This window comes from Cheilinus undulatus, linkage group 12 (genome assembly GCF_018320785.1).
Source record: "Cheilinus undulatus linkage group 12, ASM1832078v1, whole genome shotgun sequence".
In the NCBI taxonomy this organism is placed as follows: Eukaryota; Metazoa; Chordata; class Actinopteri; order Labriformes; family Labridae; genus Cheilinus; species Cheilinus undulatus.
The window spans coordinates 33,310,973-33,325,669 of record NC_054876.1 but is presented as its reverse complement, the minus strand read 5'-3'; the positions used below and the strand labels follow the sequence as shown (position 1 = coordinate 33,325,669).

Genomic DNA, 14,697 nt, shown 5'->3' with positions numbered 1-14,697 from the left:
AATTCAACAGAGGTCCAGCAAATTGGTGCTAGTAGAAATGGGGATCACCTGAGTGCAGTGAATGTGTCTTAAGTGATGGCAGTATAAAGACACCTGTGTGTGGAAAGTCCAGTTACTGGTTAATTCCTGGTATTCCTGGCCACCACTACACCATGAAGACAAAAAAACCCCACTCCAAGCAACTCAGAGAAAAGGTTATTGAAAAGTATAAGTCAGGGGATGGATACAAAAAAATTCCAAGGCACTGAAAGTCCCCCAGAGTTCAGTTAAATACAACAGCAAGAGATGGAAGGAATATGATGTGTAAATCTGCCTAGATCAGGCTGTCCTCACAAACTGTGTTACCGTGCCAGAAGGAGTCTAGTGAGAGAGGCCACCAGGACACCTATGACTACTCTGAAGGCGTTACAAGCTTCAGCAGCTGAGATGGGAGAACTCTGTTGCCTGGGTTCTTCACTGGTCAAAGTTTTATGGAAGAGTGGTAAAGAGAAAGCCACTGTTGAAGAAAACTCATAAAATCTTGACTAGAGTTCGCAAAAAGGCATGTGGGAGACTTCAAAGTCACGTGGGAGAATGTTCTTTGGTCTGATGAGACTAATATGGTGCTTTTTGGCCATCGACAGACATCAAACACTGCACATCACCAAAACACACCATCCCCACCCTGAAGGACGGTGGTGGCAGCATCATGCTGTTGGGATACTTCTTGGCAGCCAGCCCTGGAAGGCTTGTAAAGGTAGAGGGTAAAAATAATAAGGCAAAATACAGGAAATCCTGGAGGATAATCTTATTCAGTCTGCAAGAGAACTATGGTTTGGTGTCCAGATGTGCAAGCCTGATTGAGACCTAGCCACACAGACTCAGTGTTAGATTGCAGCTAATGTTGCATTTGCTAAATACTGACTTAGAGGTGGTTAATATTTAAGCTTTCACATATTTTACATTACATATTGAATTAATTTAACTGATATTACTGTGTAGGAATCAGTTTTCACTTTGACATTAAGTTTTTTTTGTTAAATTTTTGTGTCAAAAAGCCAAATTATATTCACCATGACTGAGTTATAAAATCAGTGAAAGAGTAAAACATCCAAGCAGTGAATACTTTTTCTAGGCAGTGTAAGACATGAGAGATAAAAATCAACTGAGAAACAGCTCATGCATGTCTCCTCTGTTCCCCTTGAGCTCTACGAGGAGCAACATGCACCTTCCCGATAATTGCACCCATATCTTTCTTCGTGTGATATATCTGTACTCTTTCATACTTTCCACTGCAGTAACAGCTACTCAGGTCAACACTTCTGAGTAGGTTTAGGACTGATTTTATGTTATATTTATATTTTATGTTATATTTAGAGATTTCATGATTGAAGGATGTTTGAAACATTTGATTTGTTACAAGTCAGGTGCACTTATGAAATCCCATTTCATGTCTTAAAAGCTAAAAATGCTGATTAAATGAGAAAATCGCTGTTCTTGTCCTCATACATTGAATACAAAATAATGAAGAAAACACTCATCAAAGGGTATGTACAGTTGCTTTGCTTCTTTTAATTCATTTCTTTATGTCTCCAATGTACAGTAGTGTTATTGGAAGATAAGATGACAAAAAGGCACAAATTTACAATAAAAGAAAGAAAAACAGGAGACAAGTTAACAGGAGTGAGAGAGAGAGAGAAAGAGAAAGACAGAAAGAGAGAGAGAGAGAGAGAGAGAGAGAGCTTGAACGATTTAAAAACAGTTTTGGGTGTTGGAATCATTTGGTTTTTATATTCTGATTAGAAATCGAGGAATCTAACAACAGATATCTATGAGATTGTCTCTGTTACACCATGTTCTCTCACAAGTTTGTATGGTATCTGCAGGCTCTTAAAATGGACCTTCTGTCGGTTTTCAAACACACTTAGAATTGTCGTAACATTTTTTTTTTCACATTTTGACAATATTCACACAGTGGCAATTTTACAGTGACATAATACTCAAGCTCTGAAGTCAAAATCCACCTTTAACGTCATTCTGATGGACTTTAGGTAGCAGGTTGCATCAGTATCTGACAGACTGTTATGATTTCACTGCTACCAAGCTCATAAGCAACATACAAGAAAAGCAGTGTGAATCCGGAGTGACATCAGGCCCAAATTAAAAACATTTTTTTTTTTTAAATCAGCCACAGCCAACACCCAGCTCACATGTCCTAACTAGCATCAGCATTTGATAATGACATGAGAATCAATCTTTGTTTCAGTTAAAGGGACTGCCTTTTTGAAGGGTGCATTTGAAGACTGATTTTGTCAAAGGCTGTCCCATTTTGAGACTCCTTCTTTACCCAGCTATAGGATACAACTAGTACTTCCTCTATGACCCAACAGGTATCAAAACTGATTGCATAATATTTATTCCTTATTCCACAATCACAAATTTCTCTAACTGGTTTTAACTCAGCTGAGTAGCTACCATTAGATATGTTTAAAAAGCAAAAGGGACCTTTAAACTTGAAATACTAGCTGATGTTAGTTATGCTAGCTAGTTGATGTGCAGCTGTTGAGGTTGTTAGGTGACAGGAATGACACTTGAAAATGAAAAGTTAAGCTTAAGGACAGCTTGGGGCACTAAACTAGCTAGGGACACAGATGGTTTAGTTTCAGTTTGGCTGGAGCAGTCTAGGTAGGGTTCACAGGATGCTAACCCTGAATTGGGACCCAGCTATGGCCTGGAAAAGGGTTCCAATCTAAGCGTTAGCTCCTCTAATTCCTAGGCAGTGTTATCTTGCAGTTAGCTTGCAAAGCTAAAGTGAGTTTTCTAACACTTCAAAGCAAACATTACTGCTTGATAGTCTTACACAGCTTTATAGAAAATGCACAATTTCCTGGTAGTGGTAGTGTTAGCTAGGTGGCTGTTATGCTATCCCTCAGATGTTAATATAATTCATAGATAGTTTTAGCTTGTGAATGATTGATTGATATAGCTAATAGCAACAATAGCAAAGCTTTCAACCACTTTCTAGGCAAACATGACTGCATGATAGTGTCATGGTTAGCTAGCTGATAGTAATGTTAGCTTAGAAATGGCTGAATGCTACTGTCAGCTGTTATTCAAGTGTCAATATTGCTACTATTAATATGTAGGTTTGCACTGTCTGTTACTCACTGATCAGTGAGTAAGCTGCAGATTGTTAGTGGTCAGATTCACAAATTATAATTAAGTTTCCTGGGAAGTAGCTACATTACAGCATTTGAGCTTCCCACTCTGAGCACAGTGTCAAAGGAAATGGCCACTCTTTGAACATGGTCTTTAGCTTTAAACTCAACCATCCTGTAGACTGCCTGGCTGAAGCTGCTCTTAAATGTACAGTAACTTCCCCCAGTAACCACACAAGGGAAAAATCTGACTTGCACCAAAGCTCCACTTATGGCTGACACCATCAGCTAATTTTGTGGATCAATGACCAAAGCTGCCATTATATATATGTTCCTTTTCAGTGAGAGTGTAGTTCAGAGACTGACAACAGAGGTACAACAACACTCAGAACAAAAATATATATTTATGCACTGTCCTGCCAATGAGACATGGTCCCTGTGAGGGAGGAGTGTGAGTAGGAGAGGAGATAGTGAATAGGGTTTTTGCGTTACTTTTAATTATTTTTCCTCCAACTACTAACATGTCTACAGATGAGTTTTTTCCCAAAATGTCTTACCGGAACTAAACTTCAACTCTATTGTTCCTTATAATAATAATACCTCTGTGAGAGCGACTTCTGTGGAACGCTGAATATTTAGCGATGGAATAGGACGACTGAGTGTCAAGAAAGGTGTGCTGTAGGTTTGGCAGGACAGTCTGATCTATATATATGTGTTCATCTACATTAAATTTATTTACTATTTACAGAGTCAATACATACAGTACATCCACAGATCTCCATGACTCAGTTGGTAGCCCCATCACAGACAGTGAGTGAGATGCTTGATGGACACAGGGAGAGGTGGAAGTGTTGGGCCGGTGCTTTCTTTAAAGAGGAGGCAACAGAAAGTGGCTCCCAGTGATGGCTGTATGACTTATCTGAGGGTAAACCATGACATGGATAGAAAGTGTGTTTTCAAAATTTTAAGTGGAGTTCAAATTATACCCCTTAATGCCAATAATGCCCTGAGCAATTCTAAATGGGCTGTTTACAGCAGCATATCCTTATTGCCAATACATTATTTATTGACAGCTGTGCTTGGGCTTAAAGCTCCTGTGAGGAACTTTTGGTTCGTGCCAGTCTTGGTGACCACGTAGATAAATCTGTGCCTTCGTTATTTTTTTTCTAAAATGTGCCACTCACTGAATCTTTGTTCAAAATGATAACAAAGACTATTTCTGTAGCATGCTATTAATTTAATTGCCTCATCTGTAGCCTACCCTGTGGCAGTGTTTACAGGCATTAAAAATAACTCTATGAAACAGTCAGTCCTCTACCTGGTGGTCTCTTTTGCTTTTGTAGGTCATAAAGAGGCATCCATATTAATTTCAGTCTGTTTCATCACCAACTAAACACTCCTCACAGTAGCTTTAAGAAAGACAGATAGTTGAAATACAAAACAAACATAAGAAAAACTACCAAAATATTACACAGAAGTAATCTTACAGAAGGTTACAGGACCTCTCAAAGAGGATTTATTTCATTTAGGACTTAACAAATCAGATCTCTGCACTTTGTATTAGATCCGTGAACAACAAAAATAGACAAAAAAAATAAGAGCATTGAAAATGATGACAAAAAAGTGATATTTGATTAATCAAAGCGTAACAGGCCAAGTACAGTGGCCCTGACGATCAACTACAAAAACATTTCACTTAGTGTAAAAATATATTTGGAAAAAGAAAAACATTTCATGCAGCAGGTGAACATTTTGAGAGATGTAAGTAAAAAACATGTTCCACAATTTAAAAACAATCTATTTATCTAACGATTTATTTATTTATTAACGTTTTGGTATATTTCATGAAACGTTTGTGTAATTTACAGAATTTTGGGGGTTTTGCAAAATACTTTTAATACCTTTACAAAAAATGTTCCTCTCAGTCACAAAATGTTTGTGTTTTTCAAGAAATATTTTTTAGCTTTCATTAAATGTTTTGGTATTTCCTAAATTATTTTTGGATTACATGATAGATTTTTGTGTTTCAAAAATGTTTTTGTGACATTTTGTTTTGTGAAACATTTTTTTGTGTGTTTCAAAATGTTCCCTATATTTTAAAGGGTTTTTGTATTTCAAGAAATATTTTTGCTTTTCCGTAAGTATTTAGTGTTCCATTAAATGTTTTTACATTTCACAATGTGTTCCTCTGCTCCACTAACTTTTTTTTTGTGTTTCAACAAATGTCTTTCCAGTTGACCTGCAGGGCCACCATATCAATGACTGCATTAGTGGCTCTCTTTGAGTTGCCTATGTTACAGTCAGCTAATGACTAAATAATGATGAAATAATAACTTGTTTCATAATTTATTGCTTCTGTTATATCCCAGGTAAGTCTAAATTGCCCATATTTTGTATGCACTTTATTTTAATCTTCTAAGAGGGGACTAATACAATGTTTGAACTACACTGCTTAAAAATCAATGCAACAACATTATCATACAGCTTAACAGTGTGGCTCTGGAGGTGATAATCCCACTCATTTTCTCCACAGTGGATTTGACTATTAGCCATAGCATCTGATTTATCCGGGCTAGACTTACCATAAACTACCTGAGTGTGAAACAAAGGTATATGCTCCAGTAGAAGACAAAAGTTTCCAAGATTTTGACCTTGTTTCAAGAAAATACATAGTTTATTCGAGATCTCAGCCTAAAGTACTACAATACCCACAATCCTTGAGCGATTGGTGGTGTTCTTGATTATCATGGAAATGTCTACCGAGCCCACAAACAAAGGCTGTCGACTGTTGATGACGATAATACATGCTTCCGCAATAAGAAGCGATAAATGCTTAAACTGCAACATTATAATTTAAAATAGAATCTCTAAAACAAAGACAAATGCAGAAAAAGGTATATACATGGTTTAAAGGCTTGAGAAGCCATCATTACCAACAAATACAATGAATTGCAGTGGATTGTGGGACATGTAGTTCCATCCTTCTTGTAAAGTAATGTGTACACAGTCTTTTCCCTTTGCCTTTCCTCCATTTTTGAACACTGTTTTAGTGTAGAATCAAATATCTTATAGTCATGAGTACTCAGGCAGCTGGTTAGCTTGGTTTAAGCATATAGTAACGATTGTGCGAAATGTCTATGGGGGATTTGAATGGTGAATTTCACTCCCAGAACCAGTGCTGCAAAGAAGTGGGTTGGCACTGTTGAGCTCTTTAATTCTTATTAAAGCTCCTGTGAGGAACTTTCTGTTAGTTGATTTTGGTGCCCCCTGTGGACAAATGAAATAAAGGGCTATTTTAGCAGTGTAAGTGCAAATTTAAAAAATCAGAATAAATATGCACAACATCAGTTGTTCTTAAGCCGTAAGTGCAACAGGTTTATTATCTTCTACACATTTATCTAGATGTGGATGTTATATCATTTTAAATCCCTGTACTTTAAGTGCTTTAAGTGCAATAGAAAGTTAGAAACATTGTTGTGGCAGTTCTTAGAACATGGTGAATATATTAAGTATATAATATTTATGATTTTTATCAAGTTTCATGATGTGATCTGTTGCTTGCTCTTTAAAGTTTCCACTTATTTGATGGATGTGGATAAAAGGAAGATGACAAAAGTAACCGAGGATAAAGGAGGCCAAACACAAATCAACAAGTTATCCATGACTTCCTCTCCTCTTTACCCAGCCAGCATCATGATCTCTTCATAAACACGCTACAGCACATCACTTATGCACACTCATGCATGTACTGAAAAAATACACAATCACAAATTACCAGCTTCAGATCCCAGCTCATCCAAAGAGAAAACCAATATTTAACAAGTAATCTTCACCATTTTTGACTTCGAGCATGGGCTCTGCACTGCAAAAACTGTTTTCAGGATAGGAACAGACGCAGAGTAAGATAGACTGGCAATGATACAGGAGAGACCAACGTGTCATGGTAGTTATTGCTATCGCTGGATAAGACCATTTATCCACTGGAGGTGATGGGAAGGGTGACAGGCAAGAACCAATGACGTTTTACTTTGAAAGAACCGTTAAACTATCTACAGCAAGCAGAAGGAGATGTGTACCCATGAGGGGGATTTACAGATGGAAGTCGGGGCTGTCAGACAAAAAGAACTGGCTCATTTTTTTATGTGCATTTGTGTGTGCGTTCTGTATGTTTAAATTCAACTACTGCAGTCTGTTGGAACAGCCGGGTGAAATCAGAGAGCTAGAAATGATCAGGTAAAAGAAAATCTTAAAAAAAAAAAAAAAATAACAATAAACCTTTGATAATCTTACAATGCTACAGAAACACACACGCACATAAACACACCCACACACATAAACAGAGGCGTGCGCACACAAACTCATAAAGCAGCAGAAAAACCATCAAATGCCTCAACATATTAAGGAAGCTACTGGGGGAAAACTAATCTGATAGGTCAGGAGTACAGCAGGTAATGCTTGCACAATCCTGACCTTGCAGCAATGTTTTGTGGACCACAACAATAAAAGGAAACACTGCATCGAAGCATGACACAAATGGAGAGAAGGCGGTACAATGATAAATCAGAAAAAAAACATACAGGATCAAACTCAACACTGAGCAGATACAGCTTGTTCTGGAAAAATTACACAGACAAACTTACAGACAAAATCATTTTAAAAACCCTGTTTATATATATTTATATTTATATATATATATATATATATATACTGTATATTTCAATACAACTTTCAGCTCCCCGATATACGGTATACTTTATATATACACACCATTGGGATATCTTAAATAGAAATAAATCCTAAATTGCAGAGATAAATGACACTATTCTCTGTAGTTTAGAACGAGGCTGAGAGAGAGAGAGAGGACTGACTGACAGGATCTATAATGTTGCTACTGGAGGCCTCAGAGCAGTTAATAAGATGGGGACACCAGATGGAGAGAAACAAATAGAGATGGATGGGACGCAAGGGAGGAGGTAAATGATGGAGTTTACTGGGTCCAGATCCCTGAAAACCAGACTGTACCAGGAATCGGGGGTGGAGGCGAGGGTTGGTGGGGCTTCTTGGACCGGCCGGTCAGATGTTGTGTCAGTTGGAATAGGAGGAGGAGGAGGAGGAGGAGGTGAATCCGCTGGTGTCTGGGTATTCTGGTCTGGAAGAGATAGAGAGAAGACACAGGATGAAAAAGAGAATTGATCCAATATCTGATGTTAGTTTCTTTTAGCCATTGTTTTGGTAATCTGGCTAGTGGCTTTGCTAGAATGCTGGAGGAATGGTAAATTCTTGTATGCAGATTTCAACGGCAAAAAGCCAGACAAAAAACATGTTTTTCCATGCAGATGACGTCCTCCTGATAGGGGTAGTACCACTTCAGACTACTACAAACTAAACCTTGCACCTTCCTGTCGTTGTATGTTGACTTGTCAGTGTGTTTCCAACCCAATTTTGAAGAAGTGTTTAACCACTCACTGACCTTATGGCAACCGTTGCAGCTACCTGGCTCTGTGCCAGGGCAGAGACAAAGTCCGTTTTCTGGCTCAAATCTCTCTGTTATGTTGCTTTAAATGATCCACAGGCAACTGTGGCTGATATATTTGGCAAACTTACTTCACAATGAACAAAAAAACTGCATTTAATTGACTGAAAAACTACGACATAAATTCTGGATTAACTTTACAGATTCTTTAATGATAGATGTTTAAGTTTGGATCCTAAATAGAAAATATATTGAACAAACAAACAGAACAAAACACACCTGTTTAAAAAGCACATCATAAAAGAAAGACATTAGGGTTGTTTCGATACAGTACCAGTCTGATACTGCTTAAAATGAAAATGAAGGCATTGGTATCGGAGAGTACGCGAGTTTATCCACGAATCCGATACCATTTGGTCTAGCTTTTCATTTTGATTGTTAGCGCTATAAACTGAAAATCAATTCTTCTTCGCTGCCGGAAAGCACGTCATGCATGGGCTACCATTTTAGAGCAGCAAAGAAGAACCAAAGGACCTACTGCAGCAGCAAAAAATGATGGCTGCATGACAGTTTTCTCTGAATGTGATCACTAAAATGCCTTCCAGACCAGCGCTGTTGTACACGGCAAAAAGTGACACAGCTTATCAAAAGTTAAATAACTTTTGAATCATAAATCGTTGCTTCTCACTTGTTCTTCCTCTTGAAGCTAGCCATTGTGCCTTCCCATTGATGCTGTTTGATGCCTTTGATTCTTTGTGGCAGCATTTTCAGCGAGCCTGGAGCTCTCATGACTCTTAGAGACTTTAATTATTAGATCCAAACCCTTAAACATGGCACTGAACAACTTTTCTGTCTATTTGAACGAATTATGATTGTTTATTACCGCTAGCTCGAATGCTAACGCGAGTGCTAACCAACATATTGTGTAGTCTTTGTTTGGGTCTGTCAGCCCTTGCAGGCTGTTCTATAATCACGTCATGCTGCCCAGATATAGCATAATATATAGAGAGATATAGAGAGCCTGTGGTGCAGCCCCTTGTATTATTTTCATTTTAATAATTAGCTGTAAAACTCAATAATCAGCAGTAAAACAACTTTAGGGTCACAGAGATGCTGTACATTATGATTCCGTTTGTTGAGCCATGATCTGAGTCAAATAGAGGTCTAAAATAATTTGCTACTCTGCACAGTCAGTCCAGAAAGTTCACACTGGTATTGGATCAGAGAAAAGGAGATAAACAAGTGAAAATCATTAGGCAAATACTGAAATTCACTTGTCGTCATAGGAAAACAAATACATGTATGAATTTACTACATGTCTACTTCGAGCTTCCATACATAGACTTTTGCCATGTTTTCCCCTGGCACGCATCCAGACCCTCTAGAAAGAACCCACTTTTGGGTCCTGATCCACCAGCTGTGAACCACTGCTACAGAGTGTGATCGATACAAAATGATCAGGAAATAACATCTTATTTTTCTCTGTCAGACACATTTGCAACAGTACTCTCTCTCTCTCTCCCTCCTTGATCGCCCGCTGCTATGCATCCCTCGATCTATGACCGTCTGACCAAAACATAACCAATCCACCAAGCGACTCAGGGTCGTCATCCCTAGTAAAATATCAAAATCTCTGGTTCAAGCTTCTATTTTTTTAATTTTCTCTGCTTTTCATATTATGTAAAAAGAATACTTTAGGCAAGCAAAAAAAAAAACACTGGGGACAAATCTTTTGTATTCATTTAAATACTTGAACTAAATGATAAAAAATATAAAGGTAAATTTAGATAGACACAAAGAAGACAAAGTAAAACAAATGTTAAACTTAATATACAACAGCATATTTCTATTATTTTTACCTGATGAGCAGCAGCATTCACAGTCCAACACAACCTCAGTCCTCTAGAGCCACCATCCCTTTAACTGGATCCTTTACTCTCATCTAGCACTCACAAGGAAAACAGAAACAAAAACAAGAATGTCCAGTTAGAATTTACCTACTTATTATATAACCCTATTCAAAATCAACTTTATCAATACATCCTGTGGTCTGAGGTCAATTATTTATACTAATGCAGTAACAGACTCCAGAAAAAAAGAAGACATAACGTTTCTTTATTCAGCCTTGCTCTGGTCTTAGTTTTAGTGCTCACCTCGTCTAGCTCCCTGCGTGTCTCCTCCTCCATTCGACGAATGTCGTCCATGTTCAACTCAATCCACTTGTCGATCCAGCAGAACAGCTGACGGTGGAAGTTGGTGAACAAACGCTTCTCTTGCTGTGAATTAACAATAAAACATTAAGAATTTTTCTTAGGAATAGAAACTGCAACTTCAGTGTATTCATGTTTAATTCTGTTGTGTAATACCTTTTTTAGCCACTAGAGGCTGGTGCAGCCTTAAAACAGAGCATGTCTTTATAGTGAGTGCTAATTTCCCACCCTCACGTTCATTATAATTAAAAAGCTTCTAACATGAGAGACACTTTACCTCCACAGAATATGAAACACATCAGCACAGCAGTCATTTAAAAGAGCATTTACAATGTCATATCAACTTTTTATTGGTCAGAAATCCTTCCAGAGAAGTTGTCTTTACACAAAGGATGCACAGATTTCATAATGATCGTGCAGTGACACTGCCACTGCAGTCCAGATGATTAACTAACCTTTTGAATGAAGTTCTCCACTTTATTCTGCAGACCCCACCACTTGAATTTAACGGTGACCAGTTTGTAGGCACACATGTGTGGGCAGTCTTTCTTGTTTTGAAGATCCTTCTGCAAGTGCAAAGACAGAGGCACAAAATGTTCTAGGAGTTATTAACCGTAAAAGATGGGCAACCCACTAAGCCCCTTCATAAATACTGACAGACTGAAGACAACAAAGCTTTTCAAAATTTGTACAAATCTAATTGTTCACAGACTAGGATAAGTTTTTCCACATCCTTCTTTATTAGCTGGCATAAAACTCTCCCATTTAAACATGGCTAAGTTCAGGGTGCCACTTCACCAAGGTTGCTGAGCTTGTGTGACTTCGGACACAAGGCATGACATCAGTTTAGTTTTAGAAGCTACAAAATACTTACATCATGACAAAATCTTTTTCCTGTTGGAGCTATTTTCTTCATGTTTTAACATCATTGTAGCTAAGAAAGGGCTTGTATGTAAATGCTCAGGATGTTCAGCACTAAAAATGCTAGACATTGTTGTTTTTTATTGAAAATAAACGATACACAGAAAGAGGGTCCCTGGTTTGATCCTTGTCAGGGCCTTTCTGTGAGGACTTTGCATGTTCTCCCCGTTCTCTCCAGGTACTCCAGCTTCCTCCCACCACTCCTTAGGTTAACTGGTGACTCTAAATTGGCTGTAGGTGTGAATGTGCGTGCCTGGTTGTCTGTCTCTATAACGGGATAAGCACTATAGAAAATGGATGGATGGATCAATGTGCCACTGTTGCTGGTGGAATCCAATATCTGCTGGCAACAAACCATTTTACCAGCAACTCTACTTTAACAAGCAGCATCATTTAATAAGGCATAAAAATCAAGGCTTATTATATTCAATTTATAGGATATTTAATAAGACAGAGTTATTACACACATAATCCAAACAGTTGCTCATTTTAAACCACATTTTTCTATCAATTTGTTCTATACTTGACCATGAAAATGTTTGCTGTGCTTCCTAAAGGGGCATTGTAAATTCAGATGGATTTTCCAAGTTTTTGACTTGCTAGAATACTATAATTTTTGCACATTTTCTGCAGTCTCAAGCCTAAATTAATGCTTTGTTCAACGTTGGATTAGCAAAACATTGTTTCATATACTCTTTTAGCTGATGGAGTAGTTACAGCCCTGGCACATGGAGGAGGAGGCAGGTTATTTGGGTCGGTGAGTTTGTAGATCTGCTCAGCTTTGTCAGTAGGAATAAGATGAAAAAAGGCTTCATTTATGCTATTTAACAAAATCGTTTTTTTAAAGATTAGGCTGCTTTTATTGACCTAACTTACAGTTGCTGGTAAGTTGAGCAAATTCACCTGATATCGTTCAAAAATACCTGCATTTGGCTGGTCTACACCTTAGACTGCATTCAAAGATGGATGCCTTGAACACTTCAAGTTCCCTCACTATACTGACTGCAGCATAGGTCATCAGCCCTGCCTGTTCTATATTAACAGATGGGACATGGATCAAACTACAAAATCATCAAATAAATGTATCTTTTAAATGGATTGTTACTTTAAGTTAGTTGTTTCCATCACAAATTGAGGGCAACTTGGTAGGCGTGGTGTTAGAAAACTGGACAAGTGTTTCACAACAGTATAAATTAAATTGTTTTTCTAATATCTCTTTAACACTGGAGGCTCTTCTCTGAGCACTGCTCACACTGAAGGGGTGGGGCTGATACATACACAGATTTTTTACAGGCAGCACTGCTGTTATTGCAATAAATCGTACCATGGAAAAGTACTAATTGTTTATACCCTGCATAGACAATTTAAACCCCAAAAACTAGAATAAGAAATTAGATGAGTACAAAGCTAAAGCAATGTTTTAATGGAGGGGATGCAACTTTGACACAAATCTGTAACAGCTTGCATTTAAGGTGCCTGTGTTCACATTAGGAGGGATTTAAGTATTTAAGTGTCAAAAAAACATGACAAAAAGCTGCCTCCTGAAACAGCCATTCAATTGTGCGACTGAAATGCTTTTAATCCAGGAATTGGTCACTGTGTGCTGCTGCTCCCCTGCCATGGCAGAGAGGTGTTGTACAGACGGTTGTCCAGGGGAACAAAAGAGCCACAGAGCTGTCCATAATCATCAACATCTGCTTCAAACAGACACAGCAATCTGTCCTTCTGTTGATGGCACCATCATGAGGGATCTTTGCCATTTTATCATTAAGTAAAATATCTGTTTTTGGTTTAGGGCCAGACAAAAAACTGCAGCAGTGCACGGTGCATCTCTGGCACCAAATTATACCACAAGCTCAGTATGTCAGTAACAATGTGATAGGAGGTTCTTTTGCCCTCATTTCGTGTGTAGGAGGGATTCTGTGGTCTATCTTTGCAAATAGTCAATGATCTGAACCAGCTGTGATGTTAACAACAGACCCTGTACCTTCCAGTCTGGTCCAAGAGGACCTCGTCCCGTCTTCGCTGATTTAAACCTGCAGGGATCCTCCTCTGGCTTGTAATCCTGCAGGAGAAAAAAAAACAGAGTAAGAAATCTATTGCTGAAAGCATTTTATTATAAATCTTGAGCCACACTTTTTGTACCTTTGGCTCCACTTGGCTTCTGTCTGCAATATCGATATAGACTACATCCACCTTCTTCCAGGTTTCTGCATCCAAAGCGTGTACCTGAAACAGCACAGAGTACAGGTTGATACAGGCAAGGATCCCGCTACTACAACTACTATATTACTATAATCATCATAATTGTTATCATATTCATCATTACTATTATTGTTGTTGTTTTTTTATTATAAATATTATCATAGCCATTTTAAAATTATTTTATCAATAAAATTATTCTAACTTATTTATTATTATCTAATAATTATTAGCTGTCATATCATCATTATTCATTAATAATAATATTTTTTAAAAATTATTATTATTATCATTATTATTACCTTCCCTTTTCTGATTAGTATCATTATAACCATTTCATATTTTTATTATTGTTTTTGTTATTAATAGTATAAATATTATATTTATAATCATTATTAATTTTTTTAATATTATTATCATTTTCATTTAAATCATGTTTATAATCATAATTAATACATTATCATTGTATTCTTATTCTTTATAATCATCACTATTATTATTATAACATCATCATTATTATTATAATAATTATTTCTCTTATTATTTTTATTATCATAATCATTATTATAATCATTTTTATCGTTATAATTATAATATTTTTTTATTATTGCCATCATTATTATTATAACTTAATCATTATTATTATTAGGATCATCATCATTATTGTCATAATAGTTATCATAATAATGACTCTATTCTATTATTATCATTAATATTATTACTAGTGTAACCATTTTTCTTATTCCTATTATTA

The 14,697-nt window shown here is 37.1% G+C and overlaps 1 protein-coding gene across 1 annotated transcript in view; it reads right to left on the bottom strand.

Moving 5' to 3' along the window:
- Positions 1-1,555: 1,555 nt before the first annotated feature.
- pitpnab (phosphatidylinositol transfer protein, alpha b) overlaps positions 1,556-14,697 on the bottom strand; it is a 31,935-nt gene continuing 18,793 nt past the window's right edge. The window contains exons 7-12 of the mRNA XM_041801643.1: positions 13,887-13,970; positions 13,729-13,806; positions 11,276-11,386; positions 10,764-10,886; positions 10,470-10,552; positions 1,556-8,286 (exon numbers count right to left, since the gene is read on the bottom strand). Coding sequence (XP_041657577.1) covers positions 10,505-10,552; positions 10,764-10,886; positions 11,276-11,386; positions 13,729-13,806; positions 13,887-13,970 — 444 coding nt within the window. The 3' untranslated portion in view covers positions 1,556-8,286; positions 10,470-10,504. The remainder of the gene's footprint in view (positions 8,287-10,469; positions 10,553-10,763; positions 10,887-11,275; positions 11,387-13,728; positions 13,807-13,886; positions 13,971-14,697) is intronic.